Source organism: Chiloscyllium plagiosum, unplaced genomic scaffold (genome assembly GCF_037043375.1).
Source record: "Chiloscyllium plagiosum isolate Xiang-an unplaced genomic scaffold, Cpla_swu_hap1 HiC_scaffold_33, whole genome shotgun sequence".
Lineage (NCBI taxonomy): Eukaryota > Metazoa > Chordata > Chondrichthyes > Orectolobiformes > Hemiscylliidae > Chiloscyllium > Chiloscyllium plagiosum.
Window position 1 is genome coordinate 13,451,722 of NW_028270171.1, and position 23,447 is coordinate 13,475,168.

At 44.7% G+C, this 23,447-nt stretch overlaps 1 protein-coding gene and 1 pseudogene across 1 annotated transcript; both read right to left on the minus strand.

Moving 5' to 3' along the window:
- Positions 1 to 4,903, minus strand: LOC148141219 (ferritin, middle subunit-like). Its single transcript, XM_087978134.1, has 4 exons — positions 4,802 to 4,903; positions 1,613 to 1,759; positions 827 to 952; positions 1 to 156 (listed from the first exon to the last, which is right to left on the minus strand). Exons 1-4 carry the CDS (start codon positions 4,901 to 4,903, stop codon positions 1 to 3), a joined length of 531 nt encoding a protein of 176 aa, XP_087834260.1.
- A 3,903-nt stretch (positions 4,904 to 8,806) lies between these two features.
- LOC148141220 (ferritin, middle subunit-like) lies at positions 8,807 to 22,674 on the minus strand (annotated as a pseudogene).
- Positions 22,675 to 23,447: the final 773 nt, after the last annotated feature.

Here is a 23,447-nt window from a genome sequence, read left to right on the forward strand (position 1 = left end):
CTAACTGCTGTCCTCCAGCGAGAGCCTGTCAAACAGGTACTCTCCCAGCCCATTCTCAGGAGCTCCCAGACGCTTCAGGTTGGTGATGTAGTCCCCAAGTCGCTTGATGATCTCAACCTCCTCATCCAAATAGTGGGTCTCCAGGAAGTCACACAGCTGGAACACAGGAATATTACAACTCATTACATTAACACAATCCAAGACTGTTTTGCAGTGGGAATTCTCCAAACTGTCTGGACAGTACTAGCTCTAGACAAACCTGAAAAATCCAGCAAACTATAGAGTGTGGACTGGTGAATATATTAGCCTCTCAGCTGGCACATCTTGCCATTTAAGTGGAGCGGAGTTGTATTGTGGTGTATGGTGACCATTACACTGCAACAGTCCTGAATGAGGATTCAGTGGCTAATGTCACTTCAGCACTCCCACCAGATTATAACCCAAGTTCCTCCTTGAACTTATTGCTGAGGAGTTGTAAGATTGATCATTCTAGATGCACACTGGTGGTTACAATATTACATCTGGACAAAGTTAAAGATCACAACACCAGGTTTTGTCCAACAGGTTTATTCAGAAGCACTGGCTTTCAGAGTGCTGCTTCTTCAGGTGGTCAAAGAGTATTAGTTTGGAAGCTAGAGCTTTGAATAAGCCTGTTGGACTATAACCTGGTGTTAGTTTTAACTTTGTACACCCCAGTTTGACACTGGCATCTCCAAATCACATCTCCCCAAATGTTGCATTATTGAATTTCAAACCCACAAAGACCAGCCAGTGAGGTGTTGCCCTGAGGGTCAGGCAGTGATGAGAATGAGGTGGCAAAGCTTACATGAGGGTCAGTCTGGGCAGTGGCGAGTTGGTGTAGATCCAGCAAACTCTGGTTCACATTCTTCTCCAGGTCCAGGGCAACCTGCATTGCCTGCAGACCGTTACCCCACTCATCCCTCTCTGGCTTCTGAAACATGGAAACAAAGGACAGTTAAGAATGCTGACAGTGGGATGAAGCAGGTCATTTAGCCCATTTGTCCACATCAACCCTCCAGAGGGTCCACACTGCCCCAAGCCATTCCTGTAATCTTGTTTAGTGAAAAATGTAGCCTGTGTATCCCTGGAAACTGGGCAACCTCATGACCAAACTGACCAGCACATCTTTGTGCCATGTGCAAACTGAGCAGTTCCCAGAGGCTGGAATTGGACCTGGGTCACTGGCACTGAGACAGTGTAGTGCTAAACCTTCCTCAAGTCCAGAGGATGATTTGAGGAGGAAGGGTTTTAGTGGGATCTCAGGAAACTTGATAAATATGGAATGCAGCACCTGAGTGTGGGGGAGGCAGCTAGTCCAGTGACATTGCAGCAACATCTGGACAAATACTTCAAATGCCAGGGTATAGTGGGCAAAGGACTAAGTGCAGGTAGGTGGGATTAGTGTAGTTTGGTCAGCATAGATATGGTAGACCAAAGGGCCTGTTTCTATGCAGTGAGTGCGAGATGGAAGAGATCATATGGGAAAGACAAGCAACAGTTCTTCACTTCCCCTTCAGGATGAGCAAACCCTGTTACTGATGGATTGAAGCCACATCAGGAGAGCAGCCATTCCCCTCCCCAACATTCCCACCTTCACATCCTGGAGGAGGACTCTGCCTCCACGCCGATTCTGGAATTTCAGCAGCTTCTCTGCATGTTCCTGCTTCTCCTGGGACTGAGCTTTGAAGAACTGGGAGAAATGGTGCAGGGCAACATCATCCCGGTCAAAGTACGACATCTGAAAGAGAACCATTTCCATCCCATTAACACATCACTGGCCCCAATTCTAGTTGTCAGAAGTAGAGACTAAATTTAGCCCTCAATCAGACCGACTATTCAAGCAGTTATTAATCCTCTGCATTCTCAAATGATTTTAATATACCAGTGTTGTCCAGTGAGCCAGCAGCTCTTAACCCCAGCTTCCTCCTGAGGACATGCAACATCCATGTTTTAATTTGGATTAAACAGCTGGAGAGTTGCTCAGCAGGTCTGGCACAGCATCAGAGGAGAGAAACTAAATTCATGTTTCTGCTCATTAACACCATTAGAATTGGGAGATATTAGACATGGACTGAAACTCTTCAATAAAGGAAGGAGGTATTTAGAGTGATGTGCCAAATGGGACGAGATTAATGTGGGATATCTGGCCGGCATGGAAGAGTGGCTTCGAGGGTCTGTTTCTGTGCACACCAGGTCTAGGATGGTAGATTTCAAATATTCTACATGGAACCAACTGAAATTGTAACCTTTAACAAGGTGAGGGTTCAGTTGGGTGACAAGGAAAGCCACTGGAGTACTAAGTGCTGTCTACTCCAGTCACCATTAACCAGAGGGTAATACCCAGTCACCAGGACATGGAGATACAAAACTGATATCAGAACACGGACTGTAGGCCATTCAGCCCCTCAAGCCAGTCCTGCCATTCAATGAGAAAGTAACCATGAGGCTGCTGCAAGGCACTACATTCTTCTTTGGGGCTAAACTAAAAGTTGGATGATGGATACTGCTGGCATTAGTTTAGTCAGGAGAAAGTTGTGTAACTTGTAGATCATTGGGATTGTCTGTACCATACGTTTGATCAGTAGAATGTGTTCATATCAGAGTATGGAAGGGAATGAGTGGAATGGAATGAGAGAGAGGGGACCTGGGGTTTGCTGAGGAAAGCCTGTGCGAGGAGCCTTTGAGTTGTAAGCAAGCAACTGAGTGATTAGAAAAGTGTAACTTGATCAGGGAAAGTCCGATACAGGGAAAACCTCATGCGACTCAGATTAAGCATTACATCAGGACAAAGGTGAGGACTGCAGACGCTGGAGATCAGCTGAAAATGTGTTGCTGAAAAAGCACAGCAGGTCAGGCAGCATCGAACGAACAAGAGAATTGACGTTCCAGGCATAAGCCCTTCAACCCTTCCTGAAGGACTTATGCCCGAAACGTCGATTCTCCTGTTCCTTGGATGCTGCCTAACCATTACATCAAGCTAGTGACACCATCTGCAGGTAAACTGCAAGGCACTATGCTTGGTTTGACTTGAGCAGTTTAAGCCATTAGATTTATACCCACATTTGACACATACATTGAGCCATCATGCTCACAAGTGAATGTTATATTAATGCTACTCCTTTAAGCAGCTTGTTTTGTCCTTGGTTTGTGTCCCCTTCAAGATGGGTCATAAAGACAGAGGTGCTGTCATGTCTGGCAATAGCTTCTTCAAACAATGACAGGGGAGTGGCCAGTTATTCTCCAATCTTGGTTTGTTTTAACAGGCAGAAACTGCTCATAGCAGAGAAGCTGTTACTCTGAAACTAGGTTCCATGCTTCAACAGATGTTTCTTACATGAATGCTCTGAAAACTCTCCTGCCAGCAAGAAGCAGAGTTTGTATTTACCATTTACTAAAGGGGGTGTTTTTTGGCTGTTGTGGGCATGGGAACATGTCCTTTATTATGTTGCAATTGAGTCCATTGGGTTCCAAGTAGTTGGATTGTCTTAAATTCTGTTTCCTTTTGTTGGTGCTTCTACCAGAGAATGTCGATAGTTGTTTTTATAAAGCAGAATGGTTTGACCAGCTGCATCACCCCTGGATTATACACTATACAACTGCCTTTCTAATGAGGAAAGGTTCGGGTCTGGGCAACCTTAGTGGTTTTGACAGATCCAGACAGGGCCCCAACAGTTGGGGAAGGATTACAAAGGGGCCCAACTCATGTCAGAGTGGAAGTGAGTGATCCATCCTTATTAAAAGCTAACTGGTTCACCAATGAAAGCTGTTCCCACCTCCATCAGATCAAGGGACTTTGTTCCCGTCTCATGAGAGAGGACCTGTAAAACAGAGGAGCCCAGAGTGTGATGAATATTCACCACATGTCTGGATGAGTGTACCGGCAACATTCAAGAAAGAGACACCATCCAGGATAAAACAGCCCTCTCCTTTGGTACTGCATTCTCAACCTCCCTTCAGTGTCCATTATCTACCAGGTACCCTGCAACGCTCACTAAACACCTTCCCAATAGGACATTCTAACACTTCAGAAGGCATGGGCAAATCATTACTGGAAGAAAAGCATGTGCCATTGTAATTCTCATACTATCCTGATTTGATGGTCTCCATTTCTTCAGTCAGTGTCAAATTTCAGACCACTCCAACCACCTTGTGGCTCCACCAACACTTCAGCAAATTGACTCTTCCTCCAGGTGAAGGGATGGACAACAAGTGGCTACCTGACCACCCACACAAGTGGACAAGAAAGGTAAATAGGCCTTAACTGGAGCCTACTTAAGCAGAGGCCAGTCACAGGCTGACATTAAATACCTCTGCTCAGATAAGCCAAGTATCATTGGTAAACACTGCCATAACTCCCTTTCACAGTATCAAATCTAGTATGATGCTTATTTAGCATTAGCAGAAGATAAACCAAACATACCAGAATACATTAAAGCAGCAGAAAGGCAGCTGGTCAATGCATACCTCTATATGGTTGACCTAAATGGCTTCTAAGCTATTCCTGTAAAATATCCTGTTTTGACAACCCTAGGGAAGTGACAGTTACTGCCTATGACAGCCATATCAGGGAATTGTACACTAACCAAGAACACTTCACCTTGCATACAATATTGCACATCAGTATCACACCCCATTGTTGCTGTAACACCACATTTGTCTTGAAATGTGAAACAGGTAAGAGTCATAAAAGTCAATCTATCAAGGAGTATCAAGTTGATTTGAAATAAGGAAAACTTTACTTCACATAATAGAAGCAATTATAAATAGAGACAACACTCACCAAAGACTGATAGAGATAGGAGGCAGTGAGCTCCAGGTTAATCTGCTTGTTGACAGCAGCTTCACAATCCTGGTGATAGTTTTGACAAACCTGGGAAGCCATTTTGTGACAAATATTGCACTACTTGCCTACTCAAGACAAGTCACAGACCAACGACAAACTTAAAATTACCACCAACTCTACCTAAATCACCACAACCTTTGGACTTTTATTTATATTCCAGGAGCAGACCTCATTTTATTAAGCAGGAAATGACATCATCAGTGATGGCCAATCACTTGAGTGAATCAATCGATCAGCTGCCAAATCCATTCAGCGCAGAATGGGAATTGGATCCAGAAGCCAATTAGAATTGACAACTGGTCGATGATGAAATTAGTGATTGACCTCTTACACAAGTGCAAATTCTCTGAGTATATCTACCTGAAAATGAGATTAAAACATACTCTGAAATTTCACTATTGTATTTGAGCTTGTGTATTAAGACATGCTGAAAACAGATTTGCAGAACTTTGTTAGTTTGTTACTCTGAGTGATTTGTCTTCCTACTTTCTGAATGACAGTGTTGGGAGTCCATTGAAAAATGGCTAGATTTTGTTGACATTAAACATTTGCCTATTGATTGACAGTGACAGAAATGAAGTGCTTTTGGGTCATCTACTGCAGGCAACTGATGTACTTTGTGGATCCTTTCTGAATCTGCTGTGATCTCTTTGACCTTAGGTCTCAGGAAGCCCAGTTTACAAACCAAAACGGTAAATGTGCTGAGTGTGTCAGCCATGTAGTAGGCCTCAGGCCTCCATGTTTAAATTGCTGTTAGAAACATATTGCATGATCAACTTTTCAACTCCATGTTCAGTTTTTAATTGTTTCAAGGTGAACTAGCCCTCAACTCAAGGTTGTTTCCAAGTGGAGAGATTCTGATCCTGATCCCGTTTACATTGTATGCTGTCGAACGTACAGCTCAGAAACTGGCCTCCCAACTCGATATGGTCCATACTCACATCTTAATGGACATGAGAGAATTGCAACATAAAGTTGAATGTGTTGAACTGAGCAGCCTCCAGTGGACTGGTTGTGCTGTGAGAGTTTGGGGATTGAAGGTCCCCACTCAATGTTAGGGAATGATCACAGCCTTGACGGATGGATTGGTGGAAGCAAGTTACTTTGACCCAGTATCTGATTCAAATACCAGGTTACAGTCTAGCCATTACTTCTCAGATTGAGTTACAAGTTTGAACATTATACATGGAACCATGGTCAGAGTCAACCCTGATAAATATTCATGGAGATGAGAGCAAGTCAGAGGCTGGGAATTCTGTTGTGAATTTCTCAACTCCTGAACTGCCAAAGCCTCTCCACCAACTACAAGACCAAAGTTATGAAAAGTGGTGGAATAGTTTCCAATTTTCTGGCTGAATGCAGCCCCAAGAACACTGACGAAGCCCCAGGGAAATCTCTCGCCATCCTGAGTTGGAACAATATCACTGTTTCTGAATCCAAGTCCCGGAAGCCCCCCTCAGTAGCAGCAGCAGCAGCATTCTGGTCTCTCCCACACCAGGTGGGCTGTAATAACCAGCTCATCACCACCTCCTGAAGGGTTACTGCGGCTGGGCACGAAATGCAGCCTTCTGATTGGCACACTGAAGATTGAGCAATAAAAACCACCCTGTGATGGGATGTGGGAGTGCAACACTAGAGGGGCATAGGCTAAAGGTGAGAGGGGAAAGATTAAAATAGGGACTTGAGGGGCAACCTTTTCAGAGAGAGGGTGCTGTGGACATGGAACGAGCTGCCAGAGGAAGTGGTGGAGGTGGGTACAATTATAATATTTAAAAGACAATTGGATGGATACATGAATGGGAAGGTTTTAGAGGGACATGGGCTTAATGCAGGCAAGGGCAACTGGTACAGTTTTGGAAATCTGGTCGGCATGGACAGGTTGGGGCAAAGGGTCTGCTTCTGTGATGTATGACACGACTGGTGTGCAACAGCATGTTTCTTTAGGATGGTGTGGTGGCTCAGTGGTTCGCACTGCTGCCTCACAGCACCAGGGACCTGGGTTTGATTCCAGCCTCGGGTTAGTGTGTGGACGCAGAGAGTGTGTGTGTGTATATATAGAGTGTGCATGCTCTCCTTGTGCCTGTGTGGGTTTCCTATGAGTGCTCCAGTTTCCTCCCACAGTCCAAAGATGTGCAGGATCGGTGAATCGGCCATGGGAAATGCAGGGTTAAGAGGATTGGGTGGGTCTGAACAGGATGCTGTTCAGATAATTGGTGCAGACTCAATGGGCTGAATGGCCTCAGCCTGCACTGGAGAGAGTATGTCGGCCTGACTTGATTGTTTACAATAAAAGGTTTTACGTTGGGGAATAAATATGTTAAGGACCTAAACCCTCCCTGAAGGCTGCAGTGTATGCTCACTACAAAATTCACTCAAACTATCACCAGGAGAGCCCCCTCCCTAACCCACGATCCCTGAAACCCCAAAGATGAAGGAGCAGCTGTACAGGAGAGTCAGCATCTCCAGATTTTCTTTCAGAATGACAGCACTCCCCAACTTGGAGAGAAATCACTGCTCCTTCAACATCACTGGGTCAAATCAAACTGCATCAGGAGAATCCTTCAGCACATGGGAAGCTGGGAGGAAGCTAGGATCAGATTGGACTGCAAACTGCTGACTTTAGCAGCAAGAGTAAATCAGATGGAAGCATCTCACCTCAAGCATTGCTGTATTATTCCCAGATCACTGTCATCCTGCTCATTTCAGCTGTAGGTGATGACGAGAGCATGTGTATTAATTCAATGCAGTTCAGGAGAAATTCTTCAGCTGAGGCCCAGGAATGTGTGGCGGCAGTGAATTATCCCAGCTCTGGGTGGACACGCTTGAGGTTTATTGAAAGCGGAGGAGCAGTGTTAGGAGTGAGTCTTCAGATCGGGAGGTACATGAAAGTGAGGGAGATACAGTGGGATAACATTGCTACTGCTGGGAAGAACTCCCCCTGCTGTGGATGGACTCCTAGTTGTGCCAGAATGGGTATTTCATCAAGGTGCTCAGCAGGTGCTGCATGTTTGATTCAGACTACAGAGAAATGAGCCACTCTGTACCCCACTGCTAAGGGCTGTAACAAGGCAAGGGGTGAAGATCACAGGCCCCTGTGCTGGTCTGAATCCCAATGGGCTCCTAAGGCTGGGCTCAGAGGTAAAAGTAAACAGTAGCATTTAGAATATCCTGGTCATGTTTGCTCCCAATGGAACTCTATAACCAGACAAATTCAGATCATATCATTAGCTGGTTCCACCATCTGGGTAGAAACCAGAACCTGAGGGACCTCACCCAAAGCCTATAACAAAGATGAACAGATCTGGTCACCCACATCATGCAGTTTTTGATTCCAAATTGTGGAGTCCTTCTAAAGTGAAGAAAGACATTGATGTGGAGATGAACACTTGATGGGCAAATCTGGAAGTGAACTTGGATTCAAAGATTTAGGGTGTCTAGAGAAATGGATGTTTGGTCTTGAGGAATGGAAACTTCCCTGCCCACTGTTTGCCTAAAACTGTAGGCATTAGTCCAAAAAAAGTATAATTCTTGGACAAAAGTATCATTAAAAAGGTCTTACAATCTGGAGTATAAGATATCAACCTCACATGTGGGGCATGATAACTTGAATTTTAGTTACAACAACTCCATCCAGTTATTCCTGTCCAGTGGGGTGTCAGCTGAGGTAAGAGTGAAGAGATGACATTTAGTCCAGTGATGTGAGCCAAATTGCAGGATGAGTGACATCAAACCCACCAGAGATGCAAACAAATTTGAGAGAAGGATCACTGGTCCAAATGATGGACAAAAAGCAAGATCAATAGAACATTTTATTCATTTCCATTCAGGTGGGACAGCCATTACATTCTTGCCAACATATTCCTTCTCCCTAGGGAGGAGCCAGATTGTCCAAGTGAAGTCAGTAATGCATTCAGACAAGAGCAGACAGTACCCCACACCCCACTAACTGCTGTCCTCCAGCGAGAGCCTGTCAAACAGGTACTCTCCCAGCCCATTCTCAGGAGCTCCCAGACGCTTCAGGTTGGTGATGTAGTCCCCAAGTCGCTTGAGGATCTCAACCTCCTCATCCAAATAGTGGGTCTCCAGGAAGTCACACAGCTGGAACACAGGAATATTACATTAGCACAATCCAAGACAGTTTGGAGAATTCCCACTGCAAAACAGACTGGGTAGTACTAGCTCTAGACAACCCTGAAAAATCCAGCAAACTATAGAGTTTGGACTGGTGAATATATTAGCCTCTCAGCTGGCACATGTTGCCATTTAAGTGGAGCGGAGTTGTATTGTGGTGTATGGTGACCATTACACTGCAACAGTCCTGAATGAGGATTCAGTGGCTAATGTCACTTCAGCACTCCCACCAGATTACAATCCAAGTTCCTCCTTGACCTTCTTGCTGAGGAGTTGTAATATTGATCATTCCAGATGCACACTGGTGGTTACAATGTTACATCTGGACAAAGTTAAAAATCACAACACCAGGTTTTGTCCAACAGGTTTATTCAGAAGCACTGGCTTTCAGAGTGCTGCTTCTTCAGGTGGTCAAAGAGTATAGTTTGGAAGCTCGAGCTTTGAATAAGCCTGTTGGACTATAACCTGGTGTTAGTTTGAACTTTGTACACCCCAGTTTGACACTGGCATCACCAAATCACATCTCCCCAAATGTTGCATTATTGAATTTCAAACCCACAAAGACCAACCAGTGAGGTGTTGCCCTGAGGGTCAGGCAGTGATGAGAATGAGGTGGTGAAGCTTACATGAGGGTCAGTCTGGGCAGTGGCGAGTTGGTGTAGATCCAGCAAACTCTGGTTCACATTCTTCTCCAGATCCAGGGCAACCTGTATTGCCTGCAGACCGTTACCCCACTCATCCCTCTCTGGCTTCTGAAACATGGAAACAAAGGACAGTTAAGGATCAGAATCAGAATCCTGACAGTGGGATGAAGCAGGTCATTTAGCCCATTTGTCCACATCAACCCTCCAGAGGGTCCACACTGCCCCAACCCATTCCTGTTTAGTGAAAAATGTAGCCTGTGTATCCCTGGAAACTGGGCAACCTAGCGTGACCAAAATGACCTGCAGATCTTTGTGCCATGTGCAAACTGAGCAGTTCCCAAAGGCTGGAATTGGACCTGGGTCACTGGCACTGAGTCAGTGCAGTGCCAGTACCATCCTCAAGTCCAGAGGATGATTTGAAGAGAAAGGGTTTTAGTGGGATCTCAGGAAACTTGATAAATATGGAATGCAGCACCTGAGTGTGGGGGAGGCAGCTAGTCCAGTGACATTGCAGCAACATCTGGACAAATACTTCAAATGCCAGGGTATAGTGGGCGAAGGACTAAGTGCAGGTGGGATTAGTGTAGTTTGGTCAGCATAGATATGGTAGACCAAAGGGCCTGTTTCTATGCAGTGAGTGCGAGATGGAAGAGATCATATGGGAAAGACAAGCAACAGCTCTTCATTCCCCTTCAGGGTGAGCAAACCCTGTTACTGATGGATTGAAGCCACATCACGAGCGCAGCCATTCCCCTCCCCAACATTCCCACCTTCACATCCTGGAGGAGGACTGCCTCCACGCTGATTCTGGAATTTCAGCAGCTTCTCTGCATGTTCCTGCTTCTCCTGGGACTGAGCTTTGAAGAACTGGGAGAAATGGTGCAGGGCAACATCATCCCGGTCAAAGTACGACATCTGAAAGAGAACCATTTCCATCCCATTAACACATCACTGTGCCCAGTTCTAGTTGTCAGAAGTAGAGACTAATTTAGCCCTCAATCAGATGGACTATTCAAGCAGTTATTAATCCTCTGCATTCTCAACCATTTTAATATACGAGTGTTGTCCAGTGAGCCAGCAGCTGTTAACCCCAGCTTCCTCCTGAGGACACACAACATTCATGTTTTAATTTGGATTAAACAGCTGGAGTTGCTCAGCAGGTCTGGCACAGCATCAGAGGAGAGAAACTAAATTCATGTTTCTGCTCATTAACACCATTAGAATAGGAAGATATTAGATATTGACTGAAACTCTTCCATAAAAGAAGGAGGTATTTAGAGTGATGTGCCAAATGGGACTCGATTAATGCAGGATATCTGGCTGGCATGGAAGAGTGGCTTAGAGGGTCTGTTTCTGTGCAGACCAGGTCTAGGATGGTAGATTTCAAATATTCTACATGGAACCGACTGAAATCGTAACCTTTAACAAGGAGAGGGTTCAGTTGGATGACAAGGAAAGCCACTGGAGTACTAAGTGTAATCTACTCCATTCAACATTAAACAGAGGGTAATACCCAGTCAGCAGGACATTTTTCTGAATGAAAAGATACAAAACTGATATCAGAATACAGGGACTGTAGGCCATTCATCCCCTCAATCCAGTCCTGCCATTCAATGAGAAAGTAACCATGAGGCTGCTGCAAGGAACTCCATTATTCATTTGGGGCTAAACTAGAAAAGTGGATGTTGGACACTGCTGGCATTAGTTTAGTCAGGAGAGAGTTTTGTGTAACTTGTAGATCATTGGGATTGTACTGATCAAATGTGTGGTACAGACAATGTGTTCATAGAGTACGGAAGGGAATGAGTGGAATGGAATGAGAGAGAGGGGACCCGGGGTTTGCTGAGGAAAGCCTGTGCGAGGAGTCTTTGAATTGTAAGCAAGCAACTGAGTGATTAGAAAAGTGTAACTTGATCAAGGAAGAGTCCAATACAGGGAAAACCTCATGCAACCTTGATTAACCATTACATCAGGAGAAAATGAGGACTGCAGATGCTGGAGATCAGAGCTGAAAAAGTGTTGCTGGAAAAGCGCAGCAGGTCAGGCAGCATCCAGGGAACAGGAGCACTGAAGGGCTTATGCCTGAAACGTTGATTCTCCTGTTCCTTGGATGCTGCCTAACCATTACATCAAGCTAGTGACACCATCTGCAGATTAACTGAAAAGCACTATGCTTGGTTTGACTTGAGCAGTTCAAACCATTAGATTTACACCCATAATTGAGTCAAACATTGAACCATCATGGCTCACAAGTGAATGTTATGTTAATGCTACTCCTTTAAGCAGCTTGTTTTGTCCTTGGGTTGTGTCCCCTTCAAGATGGGTCATAAAGGCAGAGGTGCTGCTATGTCTGGCAATAGCTTCTTCAAACAATGACAGGGGAGTGGCCAATTATTCTCCAATCTTGGTTTGTTTTAACAGGCAGAAACTGCTCGTAGCAGAGACGCTGTTACTCTGAAACTAGGTTCCATGCTTCAACAGATGTTTCTTACATGAATGCTCTGAAAACTCTCCTGCCAGCAAGAAGCAGAGTTTGTATTTACCATTTGCTAAAGGGGGTGTTTTTGGGCTGTTGTGGGTATGGGAACAGCTCCTTTGTTATGTTGCAATTGAGTCCATTGGGTTCCAAGTAGTTGGATTGTCTTAAATTCCCTTTCCTTTTGTTGGTGCTTCTACCAGAGAATGTAGATAGTTGTTTTTATAAAGCAGAATGGTTTGACCAGCTGCATCACCCCTGGATTATACACTATACACCTGCCTTTCTAATGAGGAAAGGTTCAGGTCTGGGCAACCTTAGTGGTTTTGACAGATCCAGACAGGGCCCCAACAGTTGGTTGAGGATTATGAAGGGACACAACTCCGGTCGGAGTGGAAGTGAGTGATCCATCCTTATTAAAAACCTAACAGGTTCACCGATGAAAGCTGTTCCCACCTCCATCAAACAAACAGAGCTCTCGGGATTTCATCCTCAGATCATGAGAGAGAACCTTTAAAACACAGAGCCCAGAGTGTGATGAATATTCACCACATGTTTGTATGAATGTACCTACAATATTCAAGCAGACACCATCCAGGATAAAACAGCCCACTCCATTGGTACTGCATTCTCCACCTCCCTTCAAGGTCCATTATCACCAGGTACCCTGCAGCACTCACTAAACACCTTCCCAATAGGACATTCAACACTTCAGAAGGGCATGGCCAAATCATTACTGGAAGAAAAGCATGGGCCATTGTAATTCTCATACCATCCTGATTTGATGGTCTCCATTTCTTCAGTCATTGGGTCAAGTTTCAGACCACTCCAGCCACCTTGTGGGTACACCAACACTTCTGGAGGAAGAGTTGACTTGCTGGTGAAGGGATGGACAACCAGTGGCTACCTGACCACCCACACAAGTGGATAATACAGAAGTGTAAATAGGCCTCAACTGGAGCCTACTTACACAAAGGCCAGTCACAGGCTGACATTAAATACCTCTGCTCAGATAAGCCAAGTATCATTGATAAATACTGCCATAACTCCCTTTCACAGTATCAAAACTAGTAAAATGCTTATTTGGTATTAGCAGAAAATGCAAGCATACCAGAATGCATTAAAGTAGCAAAAAGGCAACTAGTCAATGGATACCTCCATATGGTGGACCTAAATTAGTTTACTTAGTGTGCAAACAGGCCCTTCAGCCCAAGTCCACACTGACCCTCTGAAGAACAACCCACCCAGACCCATTTTACCTCTTCACCTAAGACAGTTAATTTAGCACAGCCAATTCACCTAACCTGCAGGTCTTTGGACTGTGGGAGAAACCAGAGCATCCAAAGGAAACCCACACAGAAGTGGGGAGAACATGCAAACTCCACACAGACAGTTGCCAGAGGTGGGAATTGAACCCAGGTCTCTGGTACTGTGAGGCAGCAGTGCTAACCACTGTGCCATCATGCCACCCACAAAATGGTTAGGCTATTCCTGTAAAATATCCTGTTTTGACAACCATAGGGAAGTGACAGTTGCTGCCTGTGACAGCCATATCAGGGATTTGTATATTAACCAAGGACACTGCACCCCAGAAACATCACTGAACATAAATAGGAAAATACATTATTGCACATCAGTATCAGACCCCATTGTTGTTGTAAACACCACATTTATCTTGAATTGAGAAATAGGCAAGAGTGACAAGAGCCAGTCTATAAGAGCATCAAGTTAATTAGAAATAAAGAGTTTACTTCACATAATAGAAGCAATTATAAATAGAGACAAGACTCACCAAAGACTGATAGAGATAGGAGGCAGTGAGCTCCAGGTTAATCTGCTTGTTGACAGCAGCTTCACAATCCTGGTGATAGTTTTGACAAACCTGGGAAGCCATTTTGTGACAAATATTGCACTACTTGCCTACCCAAGACAAGTCACAGGCCAACCACAAACTTAGAATTACCACCAACTCTACCTAAATCACCACAGCCTTTGGGCTTTTACTTATATTCCAGGAGCAGACCTCATTTTATAAAGCAGGAAATGACATCATCAGTGATGGCCAATCACTCTTGTGAATCAATCGATCAGCTGCCATGTCCATTCAGCGCAGAATGGGAATTGGATCCAGAAGCCAATTAGAATTGACAACTGGTGGATGATGAAATTGGTGATTGACCTTTGACCTCTTACACAAGTGCAAATTCTGTAAATATTTCTACCTGAAAATGAGATTAAAACATACTCTGAAATTTCACTATTGTATTTGAGCTTGTGTATTAAGACATGCTGAAAACAGATTTGCAGAACTTTGTTAGTTTGTTACTCTGAGGGATTTGTCTTCCTACCTTCTGAGTGACAGTGTTGGGAGTCCATTGAAAAATGGCTAGATTGTGTTGACATTCAACATTTGCCTATTGATTGACAGTGACAGAAATGAAGTGCTTTTGGGTCATCTAGTGCAGGCAACTGATGTACTTTGTGGATCCTTTCTGAATCTGCTGTGATCTTTTTGACTTTAGGTCTCAGGAAACCCAGTTTACAAACCAAAACGGTAAATGCGCTGAGTGCGTCAGCCATGTAGTAGGCCTCAGGCTTCCATTCCTAAATTGCTGTTAGAAACATACTGCATGATCAACTTTTCTGTCTCCATGATTCTGGTTCTGTTTACATTGCATTCTGTAGAATGTACAGCTCAGAAACTGGCCTCCGAGCTCAACATGGCCCATACCCACAGCTATATGGACATGAGGGTGTCTCAACCTAAAGTTGATTGTGTTGAACTGAGCAGCCTCCAGTGGAGTGGTGGGCTGTGAGAGTTTGGGGATTGAAGGTCCCCACTCAATGTTAGGGGATGATCACAGCCTTGACGGATAGATTGCTGGAAGCAAGTTACTTTGACCCAGTATCTGATTCAAATACCAGGTTACAGTCTAGCCATTACTTGTCAGATTGAGTTACAACTTTGAATATTGTACATGGAACCATGGTCCGAGGTCAACCCTGATAAATATTCATGGCGATGAGAGCAGGTCAGAGGCTGGGAATTCTGTTGTGAATTTCTCAATTCCTGACTTTCCAAACACTGTCCACCATCTACAAGTAAAAGTGGTGGAATAGTTTCCAATTTTCTGGCTAAATACAGCCCCAACAACAAAGACAAAGCCCCAGGGAAATCTCTCGCCATCCTGAGTTGGAACAATATCACTGTTTCTGAATCCAAGTCCCGGAAGCCCCCCCTCAGCAGCAGCAGCAGCAGCAGCATTCTGGTCTCTCCCACACCAGGTGGGCTGTAATAACCAGCTCATCACCACCTCCTGAAGGGTAACTGTGGCTGGGCACGCAACAGAGCCTTGTGATTGGCACACTGAAGATTGAGCAATAAAAACCACCCTGTGATGGGGTGTGGGAGTGCAATACTAGAGGGGCATAGGCTAAAGGTGAGAGGGGAACGATTAAAATAGGGACTTGAGGGGCAACCTTTTCAGAGAGAGGGTGCTGTGGACATGGAACGAGCTGCCAGAGGAAGTGGTGGAGGCGGGTACAATTATAACATTTAAAAGACATTTGGATGGATACATGAATGGGAAGGTTTTAGAGGGACATGGGCCAAATGCAGGCAAGGGCAACTGGTACAGTTTTGGAAATCTGGTCGGCATGGACAGGTTGGGCCAAAGGGTCTGCTTCTGTGATGTATGACTCTATGACTCTACTGGTGTGCAACAGCATGTTTCTTTAGGATGGTGTGGTGCCTCAGTGGTTCGCACTGCTGCCCCACAGCACCAGGTACCTGGGTTTGATTCCAGCCTCGGGTGAGTGTGTGGACGCAGAGAGTGTGCGTGTGTGTGTATAGAGTGTGCGTGCTCTCCTTGTGCCTGTGTGGGTTTCCTATGAGTGCTCCAGTTTCCTTCCACAGTCCAAAGATGTGCAGGATCGGTGAATCGGCCATGGGAAATGCAGGGTTAAGAGGATTGGGTGGGTCTGAACAGGATGCTGTTCAGATAATTGGTGCAGATTCAATGGGCTGAATGGCCTCAGCCTGCACTGTAGAGAGTATGTCGGCATGACTTGATTGTTTACAATAAAAGGTTTTACGTTGGGGAATAAATATGTTAAGGACCTAAACCCTCCCTGAAGGCTGCAGTGTATGCTCACTACAAAATTCACTCAAACAGTCACCAGGAGAGCCCCCTCCCGAACCCACGATCCCTGAAACCCCAAAGATGAAGGAGCAGCTGTACAGGAGAGTCAGCATCTCCAGGTTTCCTTTCAGAATGACAGCACTCCCCAACTTGGAGAGAAATCACTGCTCCTGCAACATCACTGGGTCAAATCAAACTGCATCAGGAGAATCCTTCAGCACATGGGAAGCTGGGAGGAAGCTAGGATCAGCTTGGACTGCAAACTGCTGACTTTAGCAGCAAGAGTAAATCAGATGGAAGCATCTCACCTCAAGCATTGCGGTGTTATTCCCAGATCACTGTCATCCTGCTCATTTCAGCTGTAGGTGACGATGAGAGCATGTGTATTAATTGAATGCAGCTCAGGAGAATTTCTTCAGCTGACTCCCAGGAATGTGTGTCTGCAGTGAATTATCCCAGCTCTGGGTGGGCAGGCTTAAGGTTTATTGAAAGTGCAGGAGCGGTGTTAGGAGTGAGTCTTCAGATAGGGAGGTACATGGATTGACTCCTAGTTGTGCCAGAATGGGTATTTCATCAAGGTGCTCATCAGGTGCTGCATGTTTGATTCAGACTATGGAGAAATGAGCCACTCTGTGTACCCCACTGCTAAGGGCTGTAACAAGGCAAGGGGTGAAGATCACAGGCCCCTGTGCTGGTCTGAACCCCAATGGGCTCCTAAGACTGGGCTCAGAGGTAAAAGAAAACAGTAGCATTTAGAATATCCTGGTCATGTTAGAGTTCCATAGGAAGCTATACAAGACAAATTGAGATCATACCATTCTACCATCGGGGTAGAAACCAGAACCTGATGGATCTCACCCAAAAGCCTAGAAGAGAAGGGAACAGATCTGGTCACCCAGCTCATGCAGTGTTTGATTCCAAATTGCAGAGTCCTGTCAAAGGAAAGGACGACATTGATGCTGAGGTGAACACTTGATGGGCAATTCTGGAAATGGACTTGGAATCAAAGATGTGGGGTGTCGAGGGAAATGGATGTCTGGAGCTGACCTTTTGACAAGGTATGGAAGCCTCCCTGCCCACTGTTTGAACTAATGCCTACAGTTTTAGGCAAAAAAGTATTATTGTTGGACAAAAGAATCATTAAAAAAGGTTTAATACTCCAGAGTGTAAAATACCCAACCTCATGTGGGGCACGATAGCTTGAATTTTAGTTACAAAAACTCCATCTAGTTATTCCTGTCCAGTGGGGTGTGGAGTGTTGGCTGAGGTAAGAGTGAAGAGGAGACATTTGGTCTAGTGATGTGAGCCAAATTGCAGGATGATTGACATCAAGCCCCCCAAAGATGCAAACAAATTTGAGAGAAGGGTCAGTGGCTCAAATGATGGACAAAAAGCAAGATCAATAGAACATTTTATTCATTTCCATTCAGGTCGTACAGCCATTACATTCTTGCCAACATATTCCTTCTCCCTAGGGAGGAGCCAGATTGTCCAAGTGAAGTCAGTAATGCATTCAGACAAGAGCAGACAGTACCCCATGTCCCACTAATTGCTGTCCTCCAGCGAGAGCCTGTCAAACAGGTACTCTCCCAGCCCATTCTCAGGAGCTCCCAGACGCTTCAGGTTGGTGATGTAGTCCCCAAGTCGCTTGATGATCTCAACCTCCTCATCCAAATAGTGGGTCTCCAGGAAGTCACACAGCTGGAACACAGGAATATTACAACTCATTACATTAGCACAATCCAAGACAATTTAGAATCCTGCTGCAAAACATACTGGGCAGTAATAGCTCTAGACAACTCCAAAATCCAAACTAGAGATTTTGTACTGGCGGATATATTAGCCAGTCAGCTGGCACATCTTGCCATTTAAGTGGAGCCAAGTTGTATTGTGGTGAATGGTGATCATTCCACTGCAACGGTCCTGAGTGAGGATTCAGTGGCCAATGTCACTTCAGCACTCCCACCAGATTATAATCCAATTTCCTCCTTGCTGAGGAGTTGTAATATTGATCATTCCAGATCCACACTGGTGGTTACAATGTTATATCTGGACAAATTAAAAAAGGTCACATCAGGTTCATTCAGAAGCACTGGCTTTCAGAGTGCTGCTTCTTCAGGTGGTCAAAGAATATTATTTTGGAAGCAGGAATTTCGGAATAAGCCTGTTGGACTATAACCTGGTGTTAGTTTGAACGTTGTACACCCCAGTTTGACACTGGCATCACCAAATCACATCTTTGCACGTGTTTATTATTGAATTTCAAACCCACAAAGACCAACCAGTGAGGTGTTGCCCTGAGGGTCAGGCAGTGATGAGACTGAGGAGGTGAAGCTTACATGAGGGTCAGTCTGGGCAGTGGCAAGTTGGTGTAGATCCAGCAAACTCTGGTTCACATTCTTCTCCAGATCCAGGGCAACCTCCATTGCCTGCAGACCGTTACCCCACTCATCCCTCTCTGGCTTCTGAAACATGGAAACAAAGGACAGTTAAGGATCAGAATCCCGAGTGAGGTGAAGTCAGTCATATGTCCACATCAACCCTCCAGTGGGTCCCACACTGACACACCCAACCCTGTAATCCTGTTTAGGGAAAAATGTAGCCTGTGTATCCCTGGAAACTGGGATACTTAGCATGACCAAACTGACTGGCACATCTTTGATCAGTTCCCAGAGGCTGGAATTCGACCTGGGTCCCTGGCACTGAGATACTGCAGTGCCAGTACCATCCTCAAGTCCAGAAGATGATTTGAGGAGGAAGGGGTTTAGTGGGATCTCAGGAAACTTGATAAATATGGAATGCACCACCTGAGGAGTGTGGGGGAGGCAGCTAGTCCAGTGACATTGCAGTAACATCTGGACAAATACTTCAAATGCCAGGGTATAGTGTGTGAAGGACTAAGTGCAGGTAGGTGGGATTAGTGTAGTTTGGTCAGCTAGATATGGTAGCTGAAAGGGCCATTTCTATGCAGTGACTTGGAGATGGAAGAGATCAGATGGGAAGGCAAGCAACTCTTCACTTCCCCCTTCAAGATGAGCAAACCCTGTTACTGATGGATTGAAGCCACATCAGGAGAGCAGCCATTCCCCTCCCCAACATTCCCACCTTCACATCCTGGAGGAGGACTCTGCCTCCACGCTGATTCTGGAATTTCAGCAGCTTCTCTGCATGTTCCTGCTTCTCCTGGGACTGAGCTTTGAAGAACTGGGAGAAATGGTGCAGGGCAACATCATCCCGGTCAAAGTACGACATCTGAAAGAGAACCATTTACATCCCATTAGCACATCACTGGCCCCAATTCTAGTTGGGAGAAGCAGAGACTAATTTAGCCCTCAGACTGCCTGCCTATTCAAGCAGTTATTAATCCTCTGCATTCTCAAATGATTTTAATATACCAGTGTTGTCCAGTGAGCCAGCAGCTGTTAACCCCAGCTTCCTCCTGAGGACATGCAACATCCATGTTTTAATTTGGATTAAACAGCTGGTGAGTTGCTCAGCAGGTCTGGTGCAGCATCAGAGGAGTGAAACACTAAATTTGTGTTCCTCCTCATTAACACTAACAAGATATTAGACATGGACTGAAGCTCTTCAATAAAGGAAACTGGAGTGCAGGATGTATTCGTGGTGGGGTGGGGGTCCAAAGCTAGACAGCACAGGGTTAACATGAGGGATGGACATCAATGGACCCAAGCAGCAGCTACTTTGAGAAGGTGGTGTATGGAATGAGCTGCCAAAGGAATAGTGGAGGCTGGTACAATTACCACATTTCAAAGGCACCTGGATGGGTATATGAATGGGAGGTATTTAAAGTGATATGTGCCAAATGGGACTGGATTAATGCAGGATATTAATGCATGGAAGAGTGGCTTAGAGGGTCTGTTGCTGTACAGACACGGTCTAGGATGGTAGATTTCAAATATTCTGCATGAAACCAACTGAATTTATAACCTTTAACAAGGGGAGGGTTCAGTTGGGTGACAAGGAAAGCCACTGGAGTACTAAGCGCAGTCTACTCCAGTCACTATTAACCAGAGGGTAATACCCAGTCACCAGGACATTTTTCTGAATGAAAAAGTAGATACAAAACATATCAGAACATGGACTGTAGGCCATTCAGCCCCTCAAACCTGTCCTACCATTCAATGAGAAAGTAACCATGAGGCTGCTGCAAGGAACTGCATTGTTCCTTTGGGGCTAAACTAGAAACGTGGATGTTTGACACTGCTGGCACTAATTTAATCAGGATAGAGCACAAGAGAGAGCGAGAGCGTTTTGTGCAACTTGTAGATCATTGGGATTGTTTGTACTGCTCCAATCTATGGTACAGATGTGTTCATAATCAGAGTATGGAAGGGAATGAGTGGAATGGAATGAAAGAAAGGGGACCCAGGGTTTGCTGAGCAAAGCCTGTGCAAGGAGCCTTTGAATTGTAAGCAAGCAACTGAGTGATTAGAAAAGTGTAATTTGATCAGGGAAATGTCCGATACAGGGAAAACCTCATGCAACTCAGATTAACCATTACATCAAGCTGGTGACACCATCTGCAGGTAAACTGAAATGCACTATGCTTGGTTTGACTTGAGCAGTTTAAGCCATTAGATTTACACCCACATTTGACTCATACATTGAACCATCATGCTCCCAAGTGAATGTTACATTAATGCTACTCCTTCAAGCAGCTTGTTTCATCTTTGGTTTGTGTCCCCCTCAAGATGGGTCATAAAGGCAGAGGTGTTGCTATGTCTGGCAATAGCTTCTTCAAACAATGACAGGGGAGTGGCCAGTTATTCTCCAATCTTGGTTTAACAGGCAGAAACTGCTCATAGAGAAGCTGTTACTCTGAAACTAGGTTCCATGCTTCAACAGATGTTTCTTACATGAATGCTCTGAAAACTCTCCTGCCAGCAAGAAGCAGAGTTTGTATTTACCATTTACTAAAGGGGGTGTTTTTGGGCTGTTGTGGGTATGGGAACAGCTCCTTTGTTATGTTGCAATTGAGTTCCAAGTAGTTGGATTGTCTTAAATTCCCATTTCCTTTTGTTGGTGCTTCTACCAGAGAATGTAGATAGTTGTTTTTATAAAGCAGAATGGTTTGACCAGCTGCATCACCCCTGGATTATACACTATACAACTGCCTTTCTAATGAGGAAAGGTTCGGGTCTGGGCAACCTTAGTGGTTTTGACAGATCCTTCCCCAACTGTTGGGTCCCAGTCTGGATTATGAAGGGACACGACTCCAGTAGGAGTGGAAGTGAGTGATCCATCCTTATTAAAAGCTAACTGGTTCACCAATGAAAGCTGTTCCCACCTCCATCAGAGCTCTCGGGACTTCGTTCCCATCTCATGAGAGAGGACCTGTAAAACAGAGGAGCCCCGAGTGCGATGAATATGCACCACATGTCTGGGTGAGTGTACCTGCAACATTTGAGTGTGAGACACCATCCAGGATAAAACAGCCCACTCCATTGGTACTGCATTCTCCACCTCCCTTCAGGTGTCCATTATCTACCAGGTATTCTGCAGCACTCACTAAACACCTTCCCAATAGGACATTCTAACACTTCAGAAGGACATGGGCAAATCATTACTGGAAAAGAGTGGGTCATTTTAATTCTCATTCCATCCTGATTTAATGGAATCAAATTCTTCAGTCAGAGTCAAATTTCAGACTACTTCAGCCACCTTGTGGGTACACCAACACTTCAGCAAATTGACTCTTCCTCCAGGTGAGGGGATGGACAAGTGGCTACCTGACCACCCCCACAAGTGGATAATACCGAGAGCTAAATAGGCCTCAACTGGAGCCTACTTAAGCAGAGGCCAGTCACAGGCTGACATTAAATATCTCTGCTCAGATAAGCCAAGTATCATTGATAAACACTACCATAACTCCCTTTCACAGTCTCAAATCTAGAATGATGTTTATTTAGCATTAGCAGAAAATAAACCAAGCATACCAGAATACATTAAAGCAGCAGAAAGGCAGCTGGTCAATGCATACATCCATATGGTTGACCTAAATGGTTTCTAAGCTATTCCTGTAAAATATCCTGTTTTGACAACCATAGGGAAGTGACAGTTACTACCTATGACAGCCATATCAGGGAATTGTACACTAACCAAGAACACTTCACCTTGCATACATTATTGCACATCAGTATCACACCCCATTGTTGCTGTAACATCACATTTATCTTGAAATGTGAAACAGGTAAGAGCGACAAAAGTCCATCTACAGGAGTATCAAGTTGATTTGAAATAAGGAAAACTTTACTTCACATAATAGAAGCAATTATAAATAGAGACAACACTCACCAAAGACTGATAGAGATAGGAGGCAGTGAGCTCCAGGTTAATCTGCTTGTTGACAGCAGCTTCACAATCCTGGTGATAGTTTTGACAAACCTGGGAAGCCATTTTGTGACAAATATTGCACTACCTGCCGACCCAAGACAAGTCACAGGCCAACCACAAACTTAAAACTACCACCAACTCTACCTAAATCACCACAGCCTTTGGACTTTTATTTATATTCCAGGAGCAGACCTCATTTTATTAAGCAGGAAATGACATCATCAGTGATGGCCAATCACTCTTGTGAATCAATCGATCAGCTGCCATGTCCATTCAGCGCAGAATGGGAATTAGATCCAGAAGCCAATTAGAATTGACAACTGGTGGATGATGAAATTAGTGATTGACCTCTTACACAAGTGCAAATTCTCTGAGTATATCTACCTGAAAATGAGATTAAAACATACTCTGAAATTTCACTATTGTATTTGAGCTTGTGTATTAAGACATGCTGAAAACAGATTTGCAGAACTTTGTTAGTTTGTTACTCTGGGGGATTTGTCTTCCTACCTTCTGAATGACAGTGTTGGGAGTCCATTGGAAAATGGCTAGATTGTGTTGACATTAAACATTTGCCTATTGATTGACAGTGACAGAAATGAAGTGCTTTTGGGTCATCTAGTGCAGGCAACTGATGTACTTTGTGGATCCATTCTGAATCTGCTGTTATCTCTGTGACCTTAGGTCTCAGGAAACCCAGTTTACAAACCAAAACACTAAATGTGCTGAGTGCCTTAGCCATGTAGTAGGCCTCAGGCCTCCATGTTTAAATTGCTGTTAGAAACATATTGCATGATCAACTTTTCAACTCCATGTTCAGTTTTTAATTGTTTCAA

What these genes read in the sequence shown, in the direction of transcription:
- LOC148141219 (XM_087978134.1), bottom strand. Translation starts at nt 4,903, where the DNA reads ATGGCTTCCCAGGTTTGTCAAAACTATCACCAGGATTGTGAAGCTGCT. An exon ending in CCTATCTCTATCAGTCTTTG is followed by an intron (nt 1,760 to 4,801) that starts GTGAGTGTTGTC and finishes GTTCTCTTTCAG; the next exon opens with ATGTCGTACTTTGACCGGGA. An exon ending in TCCTCCTCCAGGATGTGAAG is followed by an intron (nt 953 to 1,612) that starts GTGGGAATGTTG and finishes TCCATGTTTCAG; the next exon opens with AAGCCAGAGAGGGATGAGTG.